Raw genomic sequence first — 22391 nt, 5'->3', positions numbered from 1 at the left:
ACTCAGTTAGTTAACCCTTAACTAACACTTAACTAACCTCAAAAGAGCCTGTCAAGTGGGCGTGCACACATCTTCACATGCAAACGGTGAGACTGATCTGAGAGCCACGCGCCCACGTGGGCCACGGAGACCGGTTAGCAGGTGTGCTGCCACTGCTCCGGGAGGTGCCGACTGCGGCACACAGCACCAGAAGGCGACCGCCACACAGAGGGATGACAGCTGGGAGGAAAGTCTTGCTTGACATCTCAGCGAGGAATAACTTTGCAGGGAAGATCCCCAGCTGAATGCCCCACCTGGGCGGACACAGAAAGCTTACCTTTCCTGAAGGTCGTGGAGAGACTGTTCAGCTCTGTGAAGCCCCTCGAGGTCTTTCATCATCTTCTTCATGTGCTCCTTCGAGTAGCGGTTCTGGATGTAGGCAAACCAGCAGCCACCCACTCCGATGACAATAGACACCACCAGCATGAAGTCTTTCAGGTGGTTGTGACGAGTTACTGGAAGAGAAGCAGAGACACCGCTGAATTCAACGCGAGCACAGACGAACTCCGCCGCGTCTTGCTTGCACCGTAGCTGGGTGTGAGAGCTTAGGGCGGTGTTGGAAGGAACTGTGACCCAGGTGCCACAACACAGGGAAAAGCTGAGATATAGCAATACTTAGAAAAGCAAGGACCGTGCCAACATTTACTGAATTTGAGTGGGGAAGCAAAAAAAAAGTCTAAAATCTAAAATTCAGAACCTTATAATACACCTGGCGTTACACAACACCATAGCTCCCATGTATGAACCATCAGAACAGCTGTTTTTAGGGCAACACAAAACAAATAACAGAGTACAGGGGCATGAGAGGTAAGAAAGCAACTCTGTTGAAAAAATCTGACTGTGATCCCAGAGAAGAGGGAGATCACGTTTCAAACCGTCAGTTCCCATCAGAATTACAACTCGGTGCCGAACCCCTCCTTTTCCACCACTTAGCAGAACAGTTACTTTCAAGTGTGGATGCACAAAACAGAAGGCAGTAACTGCTTTCTTAGGTGCTGAAAAAAAACAACACCAAAACCATGTTTGAAGCAGATTTATTTTTTTTTACCGTTTAGCAAATCTCAAACAAGGGTGTGCCAAGGAAGCCACAGATGAGAAAGATCAGCTCAATGAAGCGAGCCGTGATTCCACGTCCAGCCGCTCCCCCAGTTAGAGCAACCCTAATTTCTTAGCCCTGATTTCTTCCCCTTGCCGGTACGGCCGTTTTCATCCTAGCTTTGCTATCAAGATTTACGAGCCTCAGGGCAGCCACGCACGGGGCTCAGCCGCTCCATGCAGCACTCCAACAACAGCGACCCAACACGGCTTCTCAGCACAGCTTCCTCTGAAACTCCCTGGAGACCCAGAGGCTTTTACATCAGCGTTCATGCAGATGTGGAGCAGGCAGGGGAGCGTGAGTGAGGGTTTATGTGAGGGCAAACCATGCCAGCCCCGGCACTCTGCTCACGGTGCTCAGACGAACGCCTGCGGTGGGACAACTTCGGCTGGCAGCCCTAGGGGGATGCTGCCGTGTTCTCACTGCACGTCTCCCCCAGAAGCCTTTCCATCTCAATTGGCATTTTAGAGACTTGCGAGACTTGTTGGTCTCACTAAATCTGATGGATCTCTACCAACAAAATGTTGACATAGTTTGGAGTAACGTGACCACGTTGCTGCCTCCCCAAGTATTGCAAATGTAGAGCAGAGAGCCCTCCAGGGCCTCCAATTCATCTTTGCTGCCTTAAAATACAATTAGCAAACATTTTTTGAAAGAAAAAAAAATCCTCCCTCAAAATGACAAAGCCAGTTTAGGGCTTTCCCTTCCTTTTAACTTGTGCAAGTATGTAAAAGCTCTCACAGTGCCCAGGCCTAAGCATCATCTCAGCGCAGGAGAGAACTGTCGAACCGGCCTTCTTCATTCCACGTCGGCGTTTAGCACGTTGCTGTCACGGTAAGGGCTCTGAAAGATCACAACGAGGTCCCTCGTTGGTATACTGAAACGTGGGAAAACACCCAAATGGGCAGCAAGACAGAGAACTATCCAGAGGCAGAGTGGTTCCTTCAGACGGGGAGGATGAGCGTTTCTGAGCAGTACGTTAATGCATTCATTGCTAATTCAGACAGGCTCCCTGCTCCACTCAGCTTTTGTGATCTCCGTAATTTTGTGAGGAATCCGAGGAGAGGCTACAGAGAAAGGCATAAGAATCCGTTCTCTTTTTCCCAGGAAACTCAGAAACCAGTAAATTTGTAAGAGAAGCAGAGACTTGGTCTGGTAAGAAGAGGTCTAACTAAATTCCTCAGGCTGCTGAGAAATAATTTGTGTCACGTCTCCTGTCAAAACCTTTAATAAAAAGTTCTTATAAGAATTGCTTGTGATTTAGAGCAATGAGGAATGTCATACCCGAGGCAGGAACAATATTTGTTATACCCCAGAGTCGCTTTAGCCCCAGTGAAATCAGGTACCAGTACAGGAGGCGTCTGCTTTCACTCATGCCTACATCGATCCCGGTAAGCCTCTCTTTTAGGTCAAGACACACGATCCAGAAACAACAAGGTACGAAAGAGACGAGGAAAACAAACACTGCAGGTATGCAAGAGATGATGAAAAAGCAGCAGAGGAGGATGTTGAGAGCTTTAACCGGGAGAAAAACACAGCTGGGTCTGACAGAATCCAGGGTGGGGCGGGGATGGAATACGCGCACGGTCCCACGCATCTGCAGTCAGTGATGGGCCTGGGATGTGCCAGCAAAGAGGACGGCAGTGGGGGCTGGAAGAACACCAAGCACCGAAGGCACGCCAGGTCAATGCTTCCCTTTTCCCATCCTGAAGCTGCGATGTCAATGATACAGGGATTCCTCCGCATTTTGGTTGCAAGCCGTAGACAAAAAGTTCCAGGACCGTGAGGAATACAGACGCATACAAACATGCACCAAGGAAAACATCAGGCCAAGACGAGTCACTCCTAGCCAAACGCCTTCAATAAGCTCGTGTGAAGGCAGGCGCCGCCCCGGGGTGAGCAATAAGCCGGGGCCTGGAGAGGATGACTGCAGCCGGGTGCAGCGCCCAGAGGGACGCAGCGGCTGTGGGGTGCAGGCTGGTGGGGGGCTCAGAAAAGGCCCAAACCCCAGGGAGCTCCAGGAGACGATGCGACTGACATGCCAAACCATGCCAGCACGTGGCGTTCTGGGTTCTGGTAGATCTGTCATCTCTACAGGACAGAGAGGTCTAGAGGACAGCATTCCACGTTAGTTCTTGTCCATGCAGTCTGAAATAGGAAGGAACGGCCAAGATCACCTGAAGCTAGGTTCAAACCAGAGATAGACAAAGAGGCATCTAACGGTAGTAAGGGCATTAAGGAAAAAGCCTTGTGTTAGACCTTGTCTTTCTGATTTATTTTTTAAGCAGAGAACAACTGGCACATGCCTAACACAGAAAGGCTGAGGCTTTGAACAAGGGGCTTTCCCACCAGCAGATGACAGATGCGCGTGCCCTGACTCCTCTCTGACCGCTTCGTAAGGGACTCGTTACGTGGACCTAATTACCAGTGACAGACAGCAGTGAGCAATTACTGCTCCCCGTGCTCTTGGCTGTGTCCAGGTGCTGGAGCTGACCCTGCTCCCGGCGTCACCACCTATCCCCCGGCCCTTCCCGGGCACAGCCTCCACGTGGGGCCTCTGCAGCTCCCCATCGGCCTCAAAGTGCGTCGGTGTAACGGGGTCACCCTCACCCGCAGAGTTACTTCTGGAGTTACTCACACGGGCCGCTGGCATCCGTGGCTGGTAGGAACTGCTCTAGCTGAGAGAAAGCCAGAAAGGAGGAGCGCACGTCAGCCAGCACGAGGAACATATGTAAAGAAGGACGGAACCCTGGGTCTACAGAAACCAACTGGTGGGACACGGTGGGTATTCTGCAGGTAAACACTGGGATCTTCTGGAGCGGATAGATCGCCTGAAGAACACAGGAAAAAATGGAAACGTGACACTAAAATCTTTAATTAGTTTAACTCCTTTCTGTACGTGCATTTTAAGAGTAGGAGGAAAAGATGCACTCTGAAAACCAGCCTGCAAGCTCAGGCCATTGCCTCGGCAGGGACCAGAAGCACGCAGAGCCTTCACCCAGCTGGTCAGGATACAAACAGGGCTCCCCCACTCCACCTGACAGATGTCGTCCAGTTAACATCTGGTGGTCATGCAGACCCTGGGCGATGCGGCACATCCTCCCGTGGTTCTACTGAAAAGTGAAGCTGTGGCTGGGGATGCTGCCCTCCAGAAACATGAGAAAGCCGAGGGAGCCCCCGGTGCCGCAGGCTGCCGATGCAGAGGATGTCCCTTCTGTGTCACTGGTTCTCAGGTACCGCTGACCAGAGCCTCTAGCTGAAATAGAGGATACCTCAGAGCATTCTCCTGTATGTTATCTGTCCTCCGCTGCTGTTTTTCTTTCTGGGTGTGGACTGATGAAGAAAGTTGCTTGCACTACCACCCGGAAACTGGTGCTTGCAAGCAGTCGTGTTCCCAGCCTGCCGCACCTGAGACATGAACGAATTCGCTTATGAACTTCCAGCGAAGGAAATTTAAGCTACCACCTCAATCCTGTCTCTGCAAGAGGCTTGGGCGAGCACGGCTAATCACAGCTCGGCTGCGGCAGCAGTACCGCGCTGAGTTACGGCACCTACATTGCTCAGGTCATCTCTGTGTAACCTCATGCCGCTTTGCTCCATTCTGTTCTTCCTGACCGGCTGCTCAGGCTGCATTAACCCTCAGCGGGGTGATGAACAGCGCGTGGTCCCACAGCTGGGCTGCTGGCAGCGGGCGCTGGCTGGGGCCGGGGGCAGGAGGTGCTCCTCCAGCAGTGCTGCCCCTGTGGAAGCCCCGGGGCGGAGGCACAGACCATGGACAGAACGACACATCGCAGCTTCTGCTGCCTTTTTTTTTTCCTTTTTACTGCTCTCATCGTAGCCTGCAATACTTGAAGCTAAGGAAAAATCCCCTCGCATTTGTCAGAAGATTAACATTTTCAGCAGAAACGGATTAAATAAAAATCTCGGCTTAGCAATACCGATACAGCTTATGAAGATGTGCATAACCTTCTGCCTTAGGACAATTTTTTAACTAAGAGTGAAATTTCCCTCTGGAATTCATTAGTTAATCTATTGCTGGAAAATGATCAGTGCCACCTGTCACTTGAAGTGCTTCATCGATAATCAGCAATGCCCGGTAGCTATTGCTCTGCCCAGCCCACCAGCACTTGATTGCAGTATTAATGGCTTTAATTTGCTTAAACACACAAACACCACACCCATCTCTGTAGGTGCGTAAGTGGAAGAAAGAAGAGGAATAATGTCCTCGTTCCAACCGAACCGTTCTACTCCAAGGCAAAGGGAGCCGTGGGATGTGGCTGCGCGCCAGCAGCCCTGCACCCGGCCGACGCGGGTCATGGACAGGGCTGCTCTGGGAGCCCCCCGGGGCGGCCAGGAGGCCTTCCTAGCACCTTCCCCCCTTCTCTGTCACCTAGTGCATCACCTGACGTGCCACAGAAGAGTCCAGTCATTCTCTGAAAACACTCACTTGTAAATTCAACACTAAAGAAATAAACAAGACTCATATTGGCCCCGTTTCCCATTCCGGATGGATTATCACAACATCCTCTTCCTAAGAAGCAGCTTCTGGCAAGTTGCTGCACATGGATCATTTCAGGTCCCCTTTATTTCACGTTTTGAGAAGACTGCAAGGGCGACTCGTTCGGATGACTTGTTTTCTGCCCTCCCACAACACTCCAGCTCTCCTCTCCTTTGCAGGTTTCCCCCACCGCTCCCACTGCATGCTTTGTCCAGCCAGCTGCAGCAGCACTGCCGTCCCAGCTCCGTCCCAGCTCCGTCCCAGCTCCGTCCCAGCTCCGTCCCAGCTTCGGCTTGCCTTAGCCTGGGGCGCTGGGTGTAGCCCCGTGAGACACCAAGCCCAGCCCATGCTGACTCACAGCCTCCTCCTGCTTCCAGCGCCAGCAGCTGCCAGCTACACCACGCAGCCGCTTGGCAGACAACATCCTTCCTCCCCGGCAGCTTTCACCGAGGACAAGCAGATAAGGAAACAATAAGGAAAACTCAGCCTAGATGGAAACGTTGCCGTTTTGCTTCCTACAGCTCTGTAGGAATGCAGATTCACCAGGGGAATTCAAGTCTTCATTCCTGGGAAGACGTGTGGGGGTAACGACGAGCGCTGCAAGCAGGGCCAGGGCCACCAGCTGGGATGGACACCTCTGAGTGATCCAAAGCATGGTAAATAAAAATCCAAATAATCTGAAACTTGATGACTTTACCCCAGTTTGTGAACTCGCCTACTCTGTGACAGCTCTCGCAGACCGGACAGGCTGCAGACACGTGCACTTTCCATACAGACTTGAGGAGGGGGAGAAAGGACAAAAGTACAGCCGTTACATTTTGTACTGACGCTCACAAAAACCAGTATTTACCACAAACTGCCAATTATTTTTCTACAAATGGAGACCTCAGTACCATTAACCTACTCAAAAATGAAGAGCATAAAGCATACTCATTAGCTATTGTTGCAACTAAGTGGGGTTTCCCCAACAAGCATTTCACCGAGTCCCTTTCCAGAAGGCACGCTGGTTTGCTGTGCACAACGCTACCCCCCGCCACCAAACCACACCAAGAAAACAAACCCGCCCATGCTCCCCAGACTGCTAACAGAAGTGCCTGGAGTTTAGCAAATGAATGATTTCGGTTTCCAAACGGCTTCAATTGCATTCCCTTGGAGGGGCTCTGTCGGGGTCCGCTGGAAGCGCTGCCGCGGGGGGCACGCCAGGCGGGACGGACGGCTGCACACGCTGCGTCCTTCCAAGCGCCAGCACAGCACGAGAAGATGCATCCAGCATCGCAGTCACCTCACCGCTTCGCTACTACCTCACCTGCCTCCAAAGGCGTCAGCCTGGCCACCCTCAGCCACACGTGTGTGGGTCACAGGGCTGCCAACACCCACAGCGCTGCAGCCCCACGAGATGCCCGAGGTGCTGGGATCACGGGCACGGCTCCCACACGCTGCCGCGGCTGTCGGGCCCTGCGACCCCCACACCTAGCAGTAGTCGCTGCCAGGCCCTCAGGGCTGGCCAGCACGAGCCAGCGGGCAGAATGGGTGCTCTGACAAAACCTCTTTCAGATCAGGTGTTCTGTGCCAGGACACCTCTTCTGCTTACCGCCTACTTTGCGAAGGCATTAACTCTCCCCGTGGAGCGCGACTTCCTCCAGCACGGGCCCAGGGCAGGAGAGCCGCCCGCAGTTGCTGCAGCTGGGTTCTGAACGCAGACAGACCCCAGGCCCCGGTGCACGGCGGGGGGCAAAGGAACAGGGAGGTGTTCTCCTTCTCCAGAGACCGATGTCAAACAAAAGAGACGGCGATTTTCACATTTAACATCACCTCCGGTTCCTGCACGAGGCGCACGGATCGGTTCCTTCCCCCACGCACCCGCCCGGCTTGGGCAGGCGCAGGGCACCCGTGCGGTGCCCCTGCAGCACAGCATCGCCCCTGCTCCGCTTTCTTGCTTTTAGCTCGCCGTACCAGGACTTTCTGCTGCTCCAGCTATTTAGCCTAACACCCCGTGACAGAAGCCGACTGTGTAGCAAGTGCCTCCAGCAGTTTCCCGAGCTGAACCTCAGTGCCAGACGGCGCCCGGAGCACCACGGGTACAAACACTGCGGGGTGAGCAGCCGGCACCGGGGACACTGGTTTCTGTGCTTGTTTTCTTTTTATTTGTGGGAGGCAAGGAAGAACAGACACCGTTTTGCCGAAGCCCACAGTAGGCATGCAGGTGCCTGCAGGACGAGAATACGCCGCGTTGGTTCGCAGCGCTGCCGGGTTTTATGTTTTAAAGAAGCAAGGTTAAGAAGCTAAGCAACTGTAAAAATGTAAGAGTGACCTGAACTTCCTCGAACAAGAGTCCCACCGTGAATGACACAAGTTCAAAGCCCCAATTTTTAAATTCCCAAAGTTTTACTTCGGGAATAAAACCTCGCTGGGTTATAGGAAAACCAGCAGTTTTAAAGCAATTTACATTAGCATTGGTAAAACAAAAGAAATCTACACTCTCAGTGAATTCCACGCCAGTTACTTATACTGAAATTGAAGTAGCAGGAAAAACTACAGGTGGGAATCACTGACTGACTCCGCTGTGGGAACGAATCAGATCTGCGATGCAGCCTGCCGCGTGCAGCAGATGTTTGCGGACAACACAGGAAAGAAGAAAAGCTCAGGCTGCAGCTGCTCGAGGTACAACAGCATAAAACCAAACACAGAACGCATGCCTCCTTCAGAAACCAAGCTATCAGTCTTCTACGTTTCCCCGAAGGCACCTCCCATGCTTGTCTTCGTATCAAGGCCGGGTCTTCCCTCCAGAACCTGAACACTCCTCTGCCAGCGGACTCACAGCATGATCAGGTAAAGAACCTCACACTTCAAGATGTGCTGATTTTGAGGACAAGAGGATGTCTGGACACCAACCACACCCCCTGGGTTTTTAGCTTCCTAGCTGTTGTTACCAAAAGGCACAGCCTATTTAACGGGTGTTTGTCACAGGGGCTGAGAAAGCCACACCGACTGACACGGCGCTGACTTGGAAGCATGAAGTCACTTTGGAAGTGTCCTAATGGGACAAAACTGCTTTTCTGCATAGGGGCAGGTAATGTAAACACAGCCCATCCAACTGTAAATATTTAAAGAGGATGGTAAATCTCTCAGTGATAAATCCATCTGGCATTTGGTTAAGAAATTCTATTGCTTTCAACAAATAATGTTTAAGCGGGTCTCGAAGTACTTGTCAAATACACTTCTGGTTACCACAAACAGAAACAAATCAGCCAGACGAAGCGCTACCAAAGGACAGGTGGCTTTGTCCACCCCCGAGCGGACACCGAAGAAACAAAACCGAAAACCAAAAGAAGGTAAGTTCATCCAGAAACCTTTGAGTGCCACGTCCTGCCCGTAAACGTCTCCTCTTACAGGCAACCCGTCCTGGTGCCTCCGTCGCCGTGCACGCAGGCATCCAACAAATAAAGGTCTAACACCCGGGATAACAACTGGCAGTCCCCAGCAGAAAGGAGAAGGGCTGAGGGAGGGGCAGACGTGCCTCACACTCAGGGGATGCCAGCAAAGCACTGCAGGAACTGCAGGCACTGGGGCGAGCTCCCCTGCCTGCACCCCGCGCTGCCTGCAGCCCAGGCAGGGACCGGCCCCAGGACTGAGAGAGCTGCTGGAGCCTCCTGGACCGAATTACGCCTGGTGGCCTCCTGTCCTGGGAAGCAGAGCTACGGAAACACCTCCTGAAACCTCGCAGGCAACGTGGACCTCACTTCCCTGGCCCCTGGGGAGGTGACCAGGGTGGGTAACTCCGGCCGGGGCACTTTGCCCATCTTTCGATCCCACATCGTACCGCAGTGGTGCCTTGGGCAATACGTGAGATGACACACAACCGAGTCTCTGTTACTTGAGAGTTAAGAATTAAAGTTTAAATTCACTATTCAGAAAGAAAACCCTACGGTTTTACATTTCACTGCTTGCTTTCTTAAATTCTCCTCTCCGATTTTACCTGAAGTTGTGAGATTTTGTCCTGGATGCAGTTCTGAGCTAAGGAACATGAAAACAAAGGAACAGACACAGAAGACTCAGTCAGTTCATCTTGCTTGGTTTGTCATTTCGCCGTGCTCCTTTGCAATGGATTAATTACAGAGCTGTAGCCCTGCAAGTGAGCAGACCTCTTTGAAGAGAGGAATCAAACGTCTGGAGTCTGGCATAGGAAATGAGCCTTCGTGAGACCACAGGAGTCTGCTGATCAGCAGGCAAAGTGGCCAGGCGTCCCATCAGCTAACTGGTGCTTGCTGGAGCCTTTGCACCACACTGCAGGAGACATCAGAGAGGATTTTTAGCCTCGGGACAAGGAAGTTTCCCTGACTTTGTGGGGCAGAATGAGAAACAATGCCTTGGTACCTGGGCTGTAATCCCCACTGACAGTGAGACGTCTGGCTTTGTGTCTGAAGGCAGCAGCCGTGGTTCTCCAGCCTGGGCTGGATTTATTTATTACTTCCTATGCATTGCAGGTATAAGAGCATCTTTGGGAGAGAATAACAACCCTTACGATCCTGCACCTGTGAGCCACAGCCCACTGCTGGGAGCTTCCCTGGCAGCAGCAAGGAGCACAGACCACCTTCACTGACCAACACAAGCAGTAACTGGAATGCACCTGAAACCTCTGAATCTATTGCTGAGCAAGAAGAGCAGCTTCTGCAGCTTAGGAGGTCACTGAGTGCGCCCGGAATTCCTGCTGATTGCTAATGGCTGCTGAGAACTTTGCAATCAATTTCTCAAGAAATTAGTTCTGGACAAGTGAGCTCTCACCATAACGAACCAGAGACAAATCCACTCAGTTAACTACCAAATAGCCAATGCTGCCGTCCAAAAGGCGTTAAATGCCTACTTCAGCTAGAAGCTTAAAGGATTCACATATCCCATCAGTACTGTATTGGGTTTACAGGGCAAGGTTTTGGTAGCAGGGGGCGGCTGTGATTCTGTCCAGAAGGGCCCAGCAGCTGCCCCATGTCAGATAAGGGCCAGTTTGAGCTGGCTCCAAAGGGACCTGCTGCTGGCCAGAGCCGAGCCGGTAAGCGATGGTTTGTGCCTCTGGGAGAGCAGATTGAAGAAAGGGAAAACAAAAACTGCTGCACAACAGCAGCTGGAGAGAGGAGTGAGAAGCAGCCCTGCAGCCCCCCAGGGGAGTGCAGCAGGAGGGCAGGAGGTGCTGCAGGCACACAGCAGCAGTTCCCCTGCGGCCTGTGGAGAGGCCCCTGGTGGAGCAGGCTGTCCCCCTGCACCCATGGGTCCCACATGGAGCAGATCTCCACGCTGCAGCCCACGGAGGAGCCCCCCCGGTGGAGCAGGGGGATGTGGCCTGGAGGAGGCTGTGGCCCATGGAGAGCCCCCGCAGGAGCAGGCCCCGCGCCGGAGCTGCAGCCCGTGGAGAGGAGCCCACGCAGGAGCAGGGGGTCTGGGGGGAGCTGCCACCCGTGGGGGACCTGTGCTGGAGCACTTTGCTCCTGGGGGATGGACCCCGTGGGACGGAGCCGTGTGGGAGCAGTTCTTGAGGAGCTGCTGCCTGTGGGCAGCCCCCACAGGCTCATTTTGGGAAGGATGGCATCCCGTGGGAGGGACCCCATGGGGAGCAGGGGCAGCCAGGGACCGTGAGACAAAACGTCAGGGCCTGACAGCAGCCCCCATTCCCCGTTCCCCTGCGCCGCTCAGGGGGAGGAGGTGGAAGAGGCTGGATGGGGAAGGTGTTGGAGTTTGTTTTTTTGTTGTTTGCTCTATCTTGTTAGCAATAAATTTTATTAACCTCTGTGTTCTGAGCCTGTTTTGCCCATGACAGTCACTGTTGAGTGATCTCCCTGTCCTTATCTCAGCCGTTGAGCCCTTCCCATCACATTTTCTCCCCTTTTTTCTTTGAGGGGTGGGAGCGAGAGAGCAGCTGTGGTGCAGCTCGGTGCCCAGCTGCGTAAAACCACCACAGGTTGCAGCCCACACAGCCTGCTCTGAACGCTGATCTGGAACACACCAAGTGCAGTTCGCTGCACACTTTAATCTGCGTGACCGGAGGCTCCTGTTACAGTGCCACGACAGCTCACAGCAGTTCCTCTGACACAGAGAGCAGCCATTGACCTGGAATCATTAAGAGCCATTTACTTTGCCATTTACAGAGCATCTAACAGCTGCCTACCTCCTCCGAGCCCCGGGGCTGCCAGCAGAACCAACGCAAGGCGAGGGCAGAGCAGGGGCTGCCCCGGGCCGACTGACAGGCCTGCGAATGAAAAAGGAAACCGTCCCGAGGGAGTCGTGTTTTGTAATGACTGGGAGCGAAAATGGCCGGCTGTGCGACCTACACATCTCACTCAGTCAGCTCGTGTCTCCTCCAAGCCTCATAAATCTCACCCGATTTACTCAGAGCAGCCGATTTGCCCAGGATTTGCCTTGCTGCGCCTCTCAGGGGTTTGGTCACGGACTGAAAACAAGAAGTGGCTGCACTGGCTGCACCAACGGCTGCACTTTGGAAGCACCTTATCACTTCTCACTGGCCAAAAAAAAATCAATTGCTCTGTGAGGTTGTTGGCATGTCCACGTTGTGCAGAGCCAAGCTACGTCCTGTCTGCTACTATCTGGTCCAACCATCCTAGCGGGCGCTGCCAACAGTGGGCAGTAACAGCCCCTTGAAAACCACGCGAGTAACAGAGGAAGTGGTATTTCTGATGGTGTGTATTTCCAGCTGCCAGCAACTGAAACCACGGCAGTTCCTGAGCCAGAATTTGCATCCAGACTATTGTATTTGCACTACGGTGAGAAAGCACCCCCTTGTATTCGTTTTTAAAAACCTCTCACACAGTGGGTACAAGATGACTCAACGGGAAGGAAGAGGGCTTTGCAAGAGGGCTCAGGACGTGTGCAGGCAACGCAGCCTGCCTTAAAAACCCACCACATCTGCGCGATGCCAAGCAAAACAGGCCCCCGATCAAGCAAGGCTTCAGTTTACCTCATAAAAGCATCAAAAGCTGAAGAGGAAAACATGAATAAGTGGGAAAGACACACAAAGTACATTTAATAAAGAGACGGCAGACATGAGGCAGACAGAACGAATGCAAAAGGAGCACCCCAAGCAGCGCTGCTGAGATATACATCAGAGCGCTTCTAGATCATCAACAGGAGCCTGTAATCAGCATCAAAAGAACTCCGTCCCTCGCTCTCACTCGTCCTAAACACTGCTGTTCTGCCGCTTTGGAGGAGATCTGCAGCCAGGAGCCGGGCAGCCTGCAGTCCCACCTGCAGGCAGCTGCTTCAGGTGGCTGAAGGAGGCTCCCACCCACAGATGCGTTAACGCACCGCTGCAAATGCACCGCTGGGCCACGGGGCCAGCACTGCAATTAAGGGAAAGGATGGAAAGGTTTCTCCTACAGACGCAGGAGATCCTAGCAGGAAAATTCAGCCCACACCTGCAAGAGGCCCGTCAGACAAACACACAGCTATGTGGCAGGATGCCGCTCAGGCTACAGAGCTGCTGGGTTACACCAGAGGCAACCTGTTGCTGTTTCTGGCTAATGATACCAGCAGCAGTTCAAACAGCTCAGACTGTGGATCACGTTGATGTGTATCTGTGCTGTTTGATGCCGCGCAGATGTGGTTCCTCTCACTTAACAGCCGCTGAGGTTTGCAGTGTTACTCACAGAGAGGAGGCCCAAAGAGCACAGTGTCAAGAGCTTTCAGCTGCAGTTTCTGCCTGTGGCTTCGGTCTGTCATTTTCAGAACAGTTCCCATCATGGTAGCGTTGTTTACTGCTAGCCTGTAAAAAAACAAGAATTAGGCACGGTCATATCCATCTGAATTAATAACTGGCCAAAAATGAGTAACATGGAAGCTACAGGAGAAGAAATGTGATGAACAGGACCAGAAAACTACCTGCTTAGACCATCGGGACAAAAGAAATCCCTCAAATAACGTTGTTTCCTATACAGAAGATCTGCATCCAAGTGTTAAACAGCATCACGTCGGAGTTTAAGAAGCATTTGGACGGTGCTCTTAGTTATATAGTCTGAATTTTGGGGTAGACCTGTGTGGAGCAAGGAGCTTCACTCGATGATCCTTAGGGGGCCCTTCCAACTCGGGATATTCTGTGATTCTATGATCATCTTCGGCTTTAGTTGGAGAGGAGAAAAAAATATGGCCATGCCTATTTTATTTATCCTGACAACCTAAACTACTGACATAGTTATTTTATTAAATCAATTTATACGGATAGCCTTTGACGTCTGATTTCATGGACTACAGGAACATATTTCTCACACAGAATAAACGAGCACACACCACGCACTGCCCTGAACACCTTCGTGTTTTTTAACTTACCTGTCAGTTTATAGGTTCCTTTACAGAGAGAATAACCTTTACCCAAAAAGCTGCACTCAGATTTTTCAAGTTTGTTATGAGTTTAAGTCACCTATCAGCCAGTGCTTCTCTTGAGGATCTCATGGGTTTGAAGTCTCCTTTGCTGGAGCATCAAGGGGCATGAATTAACATCAGCACACACCAGTGCAGTGTGGTGCAGAGACACACACCTACCCCTGAGCAAGTACCCCTAACTTCTAGATGCAACCCAGCAAGCCGAGATCATCCCTGTGCTGAGGATGATGAACAGTGACGGAGAAGCCTGGTGACTTCACTGGGGTTATGAAGGAAATCTGCGGCAGAGCCAGGACGTCACCTAGATCTGCTTTCTCTAGCTCAGGTTTTAGCTCTGAATACACAGCTGGGGCATATGCGGGCTGACGAACTCTAGCCCCAGACCAGCATGGGCAGCATTTCCAACCACAGTGCTCAAACTGCAGCCTCTCCTTTCACCTGTAGCAGGTAAATGCCCACCTACAGCTAAACCAGTCCCTGCAAAGAACACGACAGCAGAGCCAAACCCTCCAAGTGTAACTGAAGCGGAACAGGAATTATATGTAGCTCTGCACACGCAGATGATCTTCACATGATGTTATGAGCCACCTCAAGTCTGTTTTTCTCCCTGGCATGCATCCCACAGGTTCATAAGGCAACGCAGCAAGCACTGACCTGGGCATGGCATGTCCACTCAGCTGCAGCTTTCTGAAGGTCTCTTCGTACTGCGGCAGCTCGACATAGGTAATGAGCCACTGAACCACCTCGTCAACTGTCCAGTTGTACACTGTGGGTAGAAAACACGCAAGCAGCTTAGGATTTTTACCAAGCAACTAAAACCATCAAGTCAGCAACAACAGCATAAGCAGTTACTTCCCCACATACACCTCTTCCTATTGCCTTCAGCAAAGGGAAAACATCTGTAGAGTTTAAACAGACACATTCCTACGAAATATGCCGTGAGTCAGCATCTGAGGCCATGAAATCTCAGGGGCTATTATACCAGGAATGTACCAGCAGCCAAGATCCTCTGGGAGACCCAAAGTACTCGCAGGTGGTAAGCGAAACTGCTTAGCTTTCCGTCATCCAAGTGATATTGCTGCTGTCTCTTAACTGCCAACAAAGCACATTTGTCCAGGGGAACTTTTCTCTGTGGTGGCCTCACCTGCCTCATGGATTTACATCATGTGTGGTCAGCCTGGGCGCTCTGGTTTGAGGGACTCAACATCGACGCTGAGCTGACACATAAAGCTCAAATACTACGGGTGACAAAGCCATTGGGAAGGGAGCTTCTGCCTTTCCAGCTTAGTTTTGTTGTACTTACAGAAACAATGTGAAAGCAAAGAAAATCAGGCAACGTAATTTTACATAGGGGTTGGTTTTCTGCAATGCTTTAATTTATCAACTTCTGCCTTTGTTGGGCATGGGCTGAGTTCTTGGGGCATTTGCCCAACCTCCAGCAACTCAGAGAGCTCTGTGCTGGACGCCCACTCTGCCGGTCACTGCCTCGCACACATCCAGCCCAGCGTCCTCTGGTCTGACTCACGCGTGGTGTCCAACAGCCAAGTGGAGAAAAGACCCATTTACTACTGGCTTAAAGGGCTGTATCAACACTGAGCTCAAAGCTTCGTGGTCCCGTCTTAAATGTCAACAATGATTTGCCCCACAAATATGAGAAGCATCTTCCACATCACTCCAGTCAGTTCAATGCCTCCAAGAGAGAGATGACAGAATTGACGGGACGAGAGCCAGGAGTTAAGCAAAAGGCAGCAAGGCTTCACAAGAAGGTATAATCCTCACATAAACTTGAGAAATGACTCAGAGATGCATGTTAGCAAACGCAAAGCTTAAGGAAACTCCCTGTAGTTACGGCCCCTGGACCACAAACCGTGGGAAACTCATTTCTGTGGCCCGAAGCAAGATGTGAAACTGAAGCTGGCAGGGAAAGCAGCGGCCGTGGCCGTGCCCAGCGCAGCAGGACAGCCCTGCTGCACCCACAGCCCACAGAGCCCCCCAGGCCAGGCGGCCCACGGGAGGCAGAGACTCAGGCAAGCTCTGACGGACCCAGGGTGAAACGCCGGAGCTTCTGATCCTGGCCAGGAGCCCCACAAGGTCGGCAATGGCTTGTCAGAGAACTCCTCGGAAACGTTCTCTGAAATGCTTGTGATAACGAGCATTGGTGCTGGTGGGGGGCAGCTCCTGCTGCCCAGGAGCCGAGCGCAGAGGCCCAGAGCACCAGGCTGCCTCTCCACTGCAGGCTCTAGGCCGCGGGGGGGACGGCAGCCCCTGAGGCAGCGCGGGAGGACAAGGCCTGCCCGAAGGAGCCGCCGATGTGCCTATGTCCAGCACGCCCGGGGGACCCTGGACACCCTGCTAACCCGACCTGCTGAAAGCTGGAGGCCCCCAGAGGGTCCCACTGGGCTGCACGGCCACGGCAGGGGCACTACGGCACTGCACATGGTGGGTGGGCAGCTCCACCTCGTGAAGAGATGGGGGCTGCGCCTGCTCTGCGCCCTACCCGCGGACCATCTCCTGCTTCAGAGAGCCACACGTACCGAGGGATGTATACGTATCCAAGCCAAGGCGTTGTAAAAGCACCCCAACCTCGTGGGAAAGGGATGTAGGAAATGGACACACGTGTCCTGGACGCACCTCGAGTGCTGTGTCAAAGCTGCTCCTCACAGAGCCCTGCCCTTCTCGTCAGCTTCTACTGTTATACAGCTCGGTTTCAAACGCCCAGATTAGTCTCCAGACGAGACCACTTTTGGAACCAGTCGTTTATTTTATCAGCCAGACACACAGAGCAATGAGAAAGAAAAGCAGCACAGTAATACATGCACTACAAGAAGCTATACCACGGGAGCTGCACGCAGAGAAATGCCACTTCCTGCACTTGTCAGGAACAGGAAGAGAGCAGAAGCGGCTCCGTAATTAAGGACCTGGGGAGTATCCTGGGACAGTCTCCTCCATCCCCTAATGGCTTCTTTCCTTGAGCGCAGAAGGCAGAGCGATTCTGAGCATCCTGCTGGCGTTAGGGGGCTTGGGCAGGAATTTCAGACTCATGGCTGCGCATCTCCATGGGACAGAGTCCAGGCCTGGATAAACAATTCCAGGATCGTGCACAGAATCACTGCACCTTCAGACAGCCTTTCCAGCACTATAGCTAAGAATGAGTCTTCCTGGGACTGCGAGAGCTGGTAGCATGCCTACCGCTGTATCTACACAGGGCTCTGAAAGCACTGAGCACATCCTGTCCCCGCGTAATTTAAAAGCCAGGGCTGACAAATCACATGCAAATGGTACAAAAGAGAAATGGAAAACTTCCCAGCTCATGAATTCATCCCATTTTTTCAAGCAATAGGTGTTCATAACATTATCTGATCTTGGAGGGCAGAGGGAAGGGGAAAGACTACAGGTGAATTGACCAGCAGCAATTAAAACTATCGGGAAAAAAAGATGTTCCCAGCCTTGAGAGCAACAAATAGCATCCTGAATAGAAAAGGACAACGGAGGAGTAAAATGCAGTCACTGGCAGAAATGGTCCATGCCACAGATCACAGGAAACCCCCAACATATCAAGAATAAAAGTTTCTAAAGCAGAAAGAAGGGGGTGGGGTAAGTTTTAAGACTTCTCAAAGCAGAAATTCTAAGAAATTCTAATTCTAAAATTCTGGTCAGGGAAAAAACGAAAGTGAAATTGTGCCAGGAAGTACCAGCGAACCTAAAAGCTTCTTCAAAAATTCAGAAGTTTGAAGGAGTTTCCCACCAGGGACTGAACTTTCACCACCTCCCTGGACTAAGCTGCTGTGAAGAACGGAACCGTTTCATAAGCTTGCAGCTTATAGCTACGTTGAATGTATTTATGTACACTTAGCGTTTTAGGATTTTATCCTGCCTTCTTTTCACTAGTTTACCGAGCATCTCAAATTCAGCACATTTCTTCTCAGGGAAATACAATCTGTAGAAAAACTCCCACGCAGCTCTATTTAATATGCAGGATGTTATTACCCCATAAAACATCAGCTGAAACCAGCATTTAAAGGAGAAACTGGAATAGGGCAGTATTTGGCTCTATTTTAACACGTTTATAGGGGTAGAGAAAGGAAACAATTTATACTTTTATGGCCATACCCAGATGCCAGCGTTAACAGTTGGAAAGTACCAAAAGCAAAAAAATGCAAAAATGCCCAGTAGAAGGAAGCTGGAAAAATAACTTATAGAAAGCAGCAAAAGCAGAATAAGAGTATTTTTCCTGAGATGTACACACACTTCCCTTTGTAGCAAGGGGGGCGTGTGTGTGTGTGTGGAGCAAGGTTATTTCATTTGCTTGTGTTTTTTAATTTTTTACCTTCAGATGTCTTCCAGGCCTTCCAAAGATCTTCCACGCTAATGAGCTTGTCTTCTCCATGGAAAGTGCTGTGCTTGACTGTTGGGTCATGGTAATTCAAGTCCTCTCTCAAGAACTAGGAGAAGAAATAGCAGGATTATTCTTCGATTAATCATTTAGACAGCAGGAGAGTTTAAAAAATATTTCATCTTACTATTAGATCCACATGTTGTCACGTAACGCTTGCTGTGGCAAAGCCCTGGTCGCTCTGAGTTGCAGCATCTCAGGTTTATTCTCTCAGACTGAAATTGCACCATCTCCCTAGCTGAGCTGCTGTAATAAATACTGCCATTGCTGAAAACCTGCGCCGTGTTACAGCTAAATGCATTTCTCTCCACTTCCAGTTTCATCATCGCATTTTGCCTCCTTTTTGCTAAAGCAGCCCTCAGCCAGCAGATCTCTGCCCTGGGCCGCACTGCTGGTGAGCAAGTCACCAAGCTTCAGGCTCCCGTTAGAGAGAGCATGGAGGAGGGGACCCTGCCCCTCTGCCCCGTGCTGGGGAGGCCACCCCGGGGTGCTCCTGGGGCCAGCGAGGCCTGGAGCTGGTGGCGAGAGCCCAACAGGGCCCCGAGGTGCAGGAGGGCCTGGAGCACCTCTGCCGTGCTCTGCCACGTTTGTGCAGTACCTCTGAAATCTGGGAAGACAAGCCAGGCAATATCCTGCATTTACGTTAAATTAATATTACATTGACTTTAAGACAGATAAACAGAGAGTATGGGAATAATTTGACCTGGGCTGTGGGGATTGCAGACTTTTCTCTGCAGTTCTGCTCCCAGAATTCAGCTAAACAGAACAGTGGAACCGACTGTACGTCAGTGGGGTAACAATGAGAACAGAGGATTTGTTATTCCTGGGTGTGATCTGCAACTTCAAACGGAGGCTGAAGCCCGTGCCACCTGCAGAGCCGAGGCGTGTTCCCTCTGCGAGCCGCAGGGACGGCAGCACCTTGCTCCGTGGGGGCGGCCGCCTCGGCCCCTCAGCCCACAGCGGGCGTACCAGGACAACGCAGCTCCCTGGCAGGTTCTGAGAAGTCCGGCGGCTCACTCAATTACATGAAAAATAATGAACAAAAGGAGACTGCGGTGACGCAAAGGACAGCCCACAAGCTGACTGTGCTGGTGCCTGCAGCCTGCTTCTCTCAGTCCCCAGACACTCCTGGCCAGTTTGTGGGGTCAGTATTTGCCTTCTGCTTAAAGCGTTCTCCGTTTCCATTTCTGCTTCCTGTACGTTAATGTGGCGCAATCAAATCGCAGGCAAAACAGCAACAGCAATGTAAAAGACGAGCGGCACCCAAGGCAATCAGGTGCTAGGCAGTGGTGAGGGCTGGTGCCGGTGCTGTCGGCTGAGCCACTGAAGAACGTTTCTGTACGGTCATCATCGCCTGCAGACGGATCAGAGCCCACCGAGGGAGCACATCCGCCACAACAACGTCTTTGCTTGGTTCCCATCCTCCTCCAGCCTCAGGGGAAGACGGGGCAGAAACGGGAGACACCAAGGAAAAGTGAAGAAAATTGTAACAGAAAAAAACGAGAGAGAGAGTGGGAAAGTCTAACGAGGTTTGAGAGTGCGCTCTGGGTAGGAGGAGTTCAGGAGACGTGAGGCAAGCAAGAGCATGTGAACACGAAACAGAAGAAAGAAGGTTGCCAGTTCCTAGTGTATCAACTAAAATAAAAGATACTTTCACATTTATATCCCTACCTGCGCGATTCAGCGTGTGATTAGCAAGCAGATTTCTTTTCACAGGTTTTTTAAGGTGAAGAGTGTAACTGAATTATTTCAGAAGTTACCGATGCATAAAGAGATGGCATTTTAATAGCAGATAGAGTATTAAAAATACCCACGACAATTTTAACCTTCTGAGTTCTTCACAAACCCACGCGGGATGCTGCCAATGCCAGCGCCAGGTGTCTGTAGCCGGAGCCTCTCACCGATCTGCCCTCTCGCTTTCCAGCTTGCAGAAAGCGTTAGGTCCCCTTCCCACCTCGCCACCGAGCACCCAGGACAAACCCTCGGGAAGATGCACAGCACATGCAGCCAGACCCAGCCAGGCCCCCAGCAGCAGCAGGGGAAGGAGGCAGCGGCCGCGCCGCGGTCTGCCTCCCGCTGCCGGAGCTCGTGACCTATAGGGACGGCAGCAATGTCACCCGGCGTCACACACCGGGCGGCTGCGAGCTCCCACCGGGACGCAGGGATCAGCTGCTGCTCTGTAAATTTAGCTCGGGGAGCACAGGCAGGGAAAGTGATCCCTCCCAGCTTCCCTGCAGCACCCGGCATCCCAAGGAGCCCCCGAGCAGTCTCGCGGTGCTGCCAGCAGTGGGACCGGGCAGGGGCCGGGATGAGAGACACAGAATAAGGCCTGGGTTGGAAGGGACCTCAAGGACCACCCTGTCCAGCCGCCTGTCCCAGGCAGGGACACCTCTCACTCGAGGCAGGATGTGGCCATTGCCTCCTCAGGCAAGCCGTTCATGTCATGCCTGCACGAAGCTGGCTGGGAGAGCTGGTGGAGCAGCAGCGCATGCACCAAAGCCCAGGGAAGTGACAAGAACAGCTTTTCCCTTAGTGTCTGTGGAAAAGATAGAACAAACAGAAGTGCAAACAGAGCAAGTCAGCCAAAGCTTGCCTAGACTGGTGTTCAGAGTGCTGGCAATCAGGGTTTCCGCAGGGCCACTGGTGTCACTTGCTGCCTCCAACCCGTGTTAGAAAATTGGAATATTTTCAGCTGTGGTGGGTATGGCAGCTTCCGACCCCCTAACTCCGCACCTAGCAGCATTGGGCACGTTCTGAACACGGTGCTGAACGTGACTTCTCCGCCCCCCGCGTGCTGCCAGCCAGCACAGGTAAATGTGAATAAACACAGCTCCTGCTCTGCACGCTGACGTGCCAGGGGCTCTCAGGGCGCCTCTCCCATCTGCACACCTACTGCAGGAACAGTTTTCTATTGTATGGCTCTCATTTTTTCCCCACTGGAGAAAACTCCGCAGCGATTTCACACACACACAGACTGTCCCGAGCACGCACGCGACGTGCATTTCAACGTGTGTATGTGTAGAGCAGCCGTGGGATACCCCGGTGTCCGAACACCCAGCAAAAGGACCAGCGCACAGAATACCAACCCCACGGCAAACCATTGCAAAGCAGCACGTCAAAGCCTTGAGAGCACACCGCTGCTGCTAGCCCCGGAGACCCAAAACTCAAAGTCCTGGACGAGTGTCTCTGGGTGGCCCTGCCCGGGCTGGGGCTGGAGCAGGCGACCTCCAGAGGGCTGCCAGCCGCGGCCAACTGTAAATGCAGAGGCCTGGAGGCTCCTCACCACGTTCCGCGAGACAGAACCTCCATCATCCTTTCTGAAACGGCCACTACGAGGAACAGCCGACGTGGGCAGAGAACGTCGCAGGAAGAATCAGCCTGTACATGCTGCTTGTTGTAAGATTTCACATAATTTAACCCACCGCTCTACATAACAAGGAGCAGTACCCACCAAAGTCAAGGTCCCGCTGCTGCACACCCCTCAGAACTCCCCGTGGCTGGAGATCCTCCTTTACGAAGACAGCGGTAACGGAGAGCAGCGCTGCCCTGAGGAGGCCAACAGGTCCGTACGGACGCTCAGGGGAGCTGCGATGCTCTGAGGGAGGGACCGCATCCAGACCCCTGCTGAAGCCACCTACAGGTTTGGCCCCCAGTGCAGCCCGTTACAGGAAATTACCTCTGCTTCAGGTGGAGAATGCTTCCTCTTGTTGGCTTTAACCTGGCAAGCCAAACCGAGGGGCAGTACTAAGCCATGGCCCACTACATCACTTAGCCAGCCATTCCTCCGGTGTACCCTGGAAAACCGTCACATTTTCAGCTCTCTCACCTCATTTTCCACCCAAACAGCTCGTTGCTGCCGGCGTCCCCTCCTGCTCCGCTCCCTCGGGCGTCCCTCGCAGGTGCTGCAGGCACCTAAAGGCATCTGCTCCGCAGGCAGAGGGGTGCAGCACCCCCAGACACCCACTACAGCACCTCTCCAGGGTTAC

General features: G+C 52.4%; 1 protein-coding gene across 2 annotated transcripts in view; it reads right to left on the bottom strand.

Moving 5' to 3' along the window:
- Positions 1-269: 269 nt before the first annotated feature.
- The window catches only part of STIM1 (stromal interaction molecule 1), a 61949-nt gene continuing 39827 nt past the window's right edge, over positions 270-22391 (bottom strand). The window contains exons 3-6 of one of the 2 annotated variants that reach the window (XM_035330840.1): positions 18340-18454; positions 14667-14778; positions 13283-13398; positions 270-494 (exon numbers count right to left, since the gene is read on the bottom strand). In XM_035330840.1, the coding sequence (XP_035186731.1) occupies positions 313-494; positions 13283-13398; positions 14667-14778; positions 18340-18454 (525 nt within the window). In that variant the 3' untranslated portion in view covers positions 270-312. The remainder of the gene's footprint in view (positions 495-13282; positions 13399-14666; positions 14779-18339; positions 18455-22391) is intronic. The other variant, XM_035330844.1, reaches the window with a different exon arrangement.

The sequence above is a fragment of the Oxyura jamaicensis genome, chromosome 1 (assembly GCF_011077185.1).
Source record: "Oxyura jamaicensis isolate SHBP4307 breed ruddy duck chromosome 1, BPBGC_Ojam_1.0, whole genome shotgun sequence".
Taxonomy (NCBI): domain Eukaryota; kingdom Metazoa; phylum Chordata; class Aves; order Anseriformes; family Anatidae; genus Oxyura; species Oxyura jamaicensis.
Note: the sequence above shows the minus strand (reverse complement) of the source record. Positions and strands in the feature narration are given on the sequence as shown.